This window comes from Lonchura striata, chromosome 35, assembly GCF_050655825.1.
Source record: "Lonchura striata isolate lonStrDom1 chromosome 35, ASM5065582v1, whole genome shotgun sequence".
Lineage (NCBI taxonomy): Eukaryota > Metazoa > Chordata > Aves > Passeriformes > Estrildidae > Lonchura > Lonchura striata.
This window is the reverse complement of record NC_140737.1, coordinates 10,720,416-10,725,920: the sequence shown is the minus strand read 5'-3', so window position 1 is coordinate 10,725,920 and position 5,505 is coordinate 10,720,416. Positions and strand designations below refer to the sequence as shown.

General features: G+C 48.3%; 1 protein-coding gene across 1 annotated transcript; it reads right to left on the bottom strand.

Annotated features, from left to right (window-relative positions):
* Window positions 1-351: 351 nt before the first annotated feature.
* Window positions 352-5,298, bottom strand: LOC144246967 (uncharacterized). Its single transcript, XM_085565024.1, has 2 exons — window positions 5,294-5,298; window positions 352-2,477 (listed from the first exon to the last, which is right to left on the bottom strand). Exons 1-2 carry the CDS (start codon window positions 5,296-5,298, stop codon window positions 1,340-1,342), a joined length of 1,143 nt encoding a protein of 380 aa, XP_085421150.1. The 3' UTR covers window positions 352-1,339.
* Window positions 5,299-5,505: the final 207 nt, after the last annotated feature.

Genomic DNA, 5,505 nt, shown 5'->3' with positions numbered 1-5,505 from the left:
CCCCAGAACCTCATGGAACCAAGGAGTCCATGGTGACCCAGCAGGGCTGCATGGAGCCAATGGTCCATGGTGACACTGCCCATCCAAGGAGGCCATTTGGACACTGCAGAAGCTCATGGAGTGAGGTGGCCATTGTGACACTGAAGAACTTCATGACACCAAATATCCATGGGACACAGCAGGGCATCATGGAACCCAGGAACCGTTGTTGGCAGTGCAGAAACTCCTGGAACCAGGGGCCGTGGTGGCACTGCAGCACCAACACAGCTGCTGCACCTTGTCCCCTGCCCTGCACAGCTCCTTGGGAGGCACGGCAGGAGCAGCACCCTGGGAGCCTCGGGAATGCCCCTCTGGGATCCATGGCACACACTCCTTGGGGATGGAATTCCATTTCCCAGCCAGGAAAAGATAATCCTGCCCTTGAAGGCAAAGCTCTTGTGGAAGAGTCAAAAGCCAAGTGGAGCAAGATCTTAGAGTGACATTTCACTGCCAGCCTTCATAACTTCACCCATGGTGGTTGTAGTTCATGGATTGGGAATGAAATCAGGGCAGGGCCTTTGGTGGGAGCTTCCCTGGGTCAAGGGAGACACTGAGAGATAAACAGAGCAGGCAAAGGAAGGCAGGAGAGAAAGGAGGACACAAACACAATCAACTGAGAAGGTGGCACTCTGAAAAGCAAAACAGAACTGACTGAAAATTAATGGGACAGGAAGCAATAATTCTGAATGTTTTATTTACTTTCAAAATATATCCCATACACCCAGCTGCACACAATCGTGATCCCACACCCTTTAAATTTGGATCCCTCTTCTCCCAATTTCCCTCCTACCCCATCTCACACTGGAGGCTGTGGAATTGGTTCTTTTGTCATGGGTTAGAGTTTTTTGAGGTGGAAATAAGCCATTTTGAGGTGGGGTAAGATTTGGGTGTTTTCAGTGAAACTGAGTCATTTTGAGGTGACAGATCAATCCATCTTGACTTTGGGAGGGCAAAGATGTGGAGAACACAGCCTGAAATCCCCCAAGAACCCACAAATCCTTCAGAATATGTCCCCAGACTATAAATTTCATCTCAAATACCTGTTAAAGGGTTGGACTTTGAATCTCTGAATAATTACTTTCTTTTCAGTCCTATTTCAGGTGTTTTAATTGATAAAGATATATCTGAAGAATGTTAAGGCCAAACCAAAAAGATGACCAGTCAGGTGTCTTCCCAACATGGATCACAGGGAATGTGGGTCACCAGGCCTTTGCACAGCATGGGTCTTCCCATGGGGGATAAGGCTGGAGCAGGGCACAAAGATCTTCATGCAGTTTGGGGACTCTCAGGGCTTCCTTTACTAGTGTCTCCATTGGTGTTTGGTCAAGTGAGAGCTCTGGGTGAAGCTCTTCCCACACTGGGGACACTGGCAGGGCCTCTCCCCAGTGTGGATGCGCCGGTGCTTGACAAGGGAAGAGTTGTACTTGAAGCCCTTCCCACAGTCGGGGCAGCGGAAGGGCCTCTCATCCATGTGAATCCGCTGATGGCAGAGGAGATTAGAGCTGGTCTTAAACTTCTTCTGACACTCAGGACACTCATAGGGCCTCTTGTCAGTGTGGATCATTTGGTGGATGATCAGGTTGGACCTCTGGCTGAAGCCCTTCTCACATTGCTCACACTTGTATGGTCTTTCCCCAGTGTGGATCCTCTGGTGGCGGATCAAGTTGGATCTTGTGCTGTAGCTCATCCCACATTCCTTACACTCATAGGGCTTCTCCCTGGTGTGGATGTGCCAGTGGGTGACGAGGGTGGAGTTGCGCTTGAATCCCTTCCCACAGTCCGGGCAGTGGAAGGGCCTCTCATCCGTGTGAATCCGCTGGTGCAGGAGGAGAGTGGAGCTGGTGTGAAACCTCTTCTGACACTCAGGACACTCATAGGGCCTCTCCCCAGTGTGGATGCTCTGGTGGGTGACAAGGGCAGAGCTGCAGCTGAAGCCCTTCCCACACTCCCCACACTCGTAGGCCCATTCCCCAGTGTGGATCATCTGGTGGCAGATCAGGCTGTTGCTCTTCCTGAAGCTCTTCCCACACTCCAAGCACCTGTAGGGCTTCTCCCCATCAGGAAGCTTCTCAGGCACCACCAGCTCCGAGCTCTGGCTGAAGCTCTGCCCACCTTCCTGGCCCAGAGTGGGTCTTTCCTCCTCAGAGCATCCTGGGCTGGGTTTGCAGCCCCTCCTCCTGTGGGATCTCTGGGGCTTTTCCTCACTGTTGTATTCCTGCACCATGGAGCTGCTCAAAATGGCCTCTTCCATGAGGTTCTGCTGCGGGGATTTATCCTCCCTGGTCTTTATCTTCTTCTCCTTGTCTGGGGGAGGAAGAACAGGGAGAGGATGGGATTTGCCTCCGTGCCGCAGGGAAGGGCAAGGAGATCCCCCCAGTGCATCCCCGGCAGGAGGGCACTGGCAGCGGGGCTGTCCTGCAGGCGGGGGCTGTGCTGGGCTGGGAGATGGAGCAGGAGAGAGGGGGAAAGGGGCACTGACTTCCTTCTCACCTGCCTCAGTGTCCCAGGCCATCTTCCTCTTCCTTGCAGCCTCCTCCTCCATCTGGCGAATTTTTGGGGATGGGAAATCCTGTTTTGGGAGGAAAAAAGTTATGAGCACAGTGAGTTTGTTACTGGTTGGAAGGCAAACCAGGGGGAGAGTCTAAGCCAGAATGACAATTGAATAAGAAAATTAAGATCAAGGCAATGATGCAGGAACACTGTCTTAATCTGAGAGAGTCAGGATATAACCTGACACCCCGTTGCTCAGGGTGGTGGTAGCAGGCTGATGAAATGGTGGCTGCAGTCCAGCTGGAGTGATGAATGTGATTCTGTCAAAGCAGTGATCCTCTAGAAGGGTCTGGTCTTCCTCTGAAGGTCCAGTGGTGCTTATGGAGCTCTTCTCCTCTGGGAATGCAGTAGGCAAGGTGGTTGTGGTGTTGCAAATGGTGAGATTATATCCAGGCAGGAATGCTTGGTTCCTCCCCCTGGGCAGAGCATCCCACAATGGGATGATGTAATTTTATCAGTCCTGCAGTGACACTCAATGGCCCATTAACAGAAGATGGCCCTGGAGGGCGTTATCAGGGCTGAGCCATGGAAGAGATAAAGAGCACTTCCCCATCTGTTGATAACAGTTTTTGGAGATGGGGACTGAAAACACTTTTGGTTACATCTGACACTATAACCTGAAACAGTGAGTCAATCCCTGCTCGGGGTGGGGGTTGAACACCACCCCCCTTACCCAAACTGGCTCAGGTGTAAAACCCCCACCCTGGGAAGGCCACGCACACAGTGGACAATGTCACACTTGCCCCGCCCCAGGGGAGATCTCTGTCCCTGTCACTCCCTTGCTCTCTCCCCTTTTCTCTTTCTTTGCATCTCTCTCTACCTCACATTTACTGTTCAATAAAATCCACTTTGGATTTGGTCTTGTTAGCACCTTAATTGGGGCAGAGGCATCTCTCTAACAATTTTATTATCCAGATTGCAACATTATTTTACACAGTGAGTTCAGGGCTCTGTTGTCTGACCCCAAGTGCCTTTGACAACAGCATGTTTCTCTCCTCTGAGGAGTTTGTGGCTCTTTCTGGAGGAACTCTTGGAAGCTTGGATGCAGCTTCCTCTGAGTGACTTTTGGGAGAACTTACGAGGAAAATGGCTCTTGTGGGTGGCCAGTGTAAAGAAAATATTTTGTTTTCCTTCTTTGAAAATTCTGTTAAAATCACTGGAGGAAAGGGACCAAATGATACCAGCAAGACTGACAAGGATCATTCACCTCAAAGTGAGGAACACAAGGCTACTTAAATCCTACAAGAAGCCCAGCTCAAGTAGGTAAATTCCCAAATAACTCCTGAATTCACGGGCTTTGGGGGGAGAAGCATTATTTTCTTGGTCCCTGTCACCTTTGTGATAGCTACACAGACCTTTCCCTTCCTTTTAATAATCTGTATTGGGCCAAATTTCCATGGTTTTTTTTTTGTTTGTTTGTTTTTTATTTTTTTTTGGAACCTGCCAGCATCTGAGCTGGAGCTGTACTGGAACTGATGAAATTTGGAATTGCCGGAGAATTGCTTCTGTTGTTTGTCTATTCATGTTTGGGATTTATTTGTGTTTCCATCAGAAATGACTTGTGGGAAGAGCAAATCTTCCTCAAGGCATTTTATGTAGGGTTAACTTTGATTTCTGCTGAGTTTGTTTTGTCCAGTGTCCAGGAGATGCTCAAGGGGTCTCTGGTTTTGGTTTGGCCCTAATTTACTTCTGATTTGTCTTTATCACTTAAAAACACCTGAAAAATGACTAAAAAGAGTATTGACCGGAGATGTCAGAAGTCCCACCATTTAAGAGGTATTTGAGGTGGACTTTACTGTTTGGGAACATATTCTGGAGGATTTGTGGGTTCTTGGGGGATATCTGGTAGTATTCTCCATATCTTTGCACTCCAAAACCCAATGTGGATTTGTCTGTCACCTCAAAGTGACTCAATCACACCTCAAAATGGCTGGTTCCCACCTCAGTCCCATGCCAAAATTGCTCAATTCTTCAGCCTCCAGGATGAGATGGGGTTGGAAGGTGATCGGGAGAAGTGAGATCCAAATTTGAGTGTGTGGGGTCAGGATTGTGTGGGGCTGGGTGGGTGTGATTTATTTTGATAATAAGTAAAACTATCAGAATTATTGATTTCTGTCCCATTCATTTTCTGTCAGTTCTGATTTGATTTTCAGAGTGCCGCCTTCTCAGCTGATTTTGTTTGTGACCTCCTGTCCCAGACTGAAAAGCAAGATGTGTTCTTTTTGCCATCTGTATGGCAGTTGTCCTGTGTTAAGTGGGCAGTTTTTCCTTATCTCTTCTACAATCAATCCTCCCTCAGGACAGACATTTGCTGATAATGGGCTATTGAATGTCACAGCATGAATGATAAGAAATGTGGAGAGTTTTGTGGATGAATGGCTTCGTGAGAAAGGACATGACTACGTGCAGTTAGTGAAGCAGTAGCTGAAAATTGCATAGTGCAGCAATAGCAGATGTAGCAATAATATCTTATGTCCTTGGGTAAGCTGGTTCCCAACAGTAGAATAGTCAGCAAAAAGATAAATGTAAGGGAAAACAAAGCAAGCTCAGAAAGCTCCAAAGGCGGGGTTGACCTGTTTTTAATACACCAATGATGAGCCTAAGTTTTGCAATATCCATGAGCTTCATTATAACGGGTATAACTATACATGTGTGCTTGGAATAAACTGAGACTTGTTGACATTATAGAATGGACTTGTCTCACGTCATTATTTACACAGGGAACGCATAAGAAAGGGGCAGGGTGAATGGGGGGAAGAAGGGAAAATTACAAACTCCCAAACTCCTCCTCGTCCTCATCCTCCATTTACTCGTCGTCCTCCTCCTCCTCCTCCTCCTCATCCTCGTCCTCCTTGTCCTCCTTGTCATCCTAGTCCTCGCCCTCCTCCTCCACCTCCTTGTCCTGCTCATCCTTAT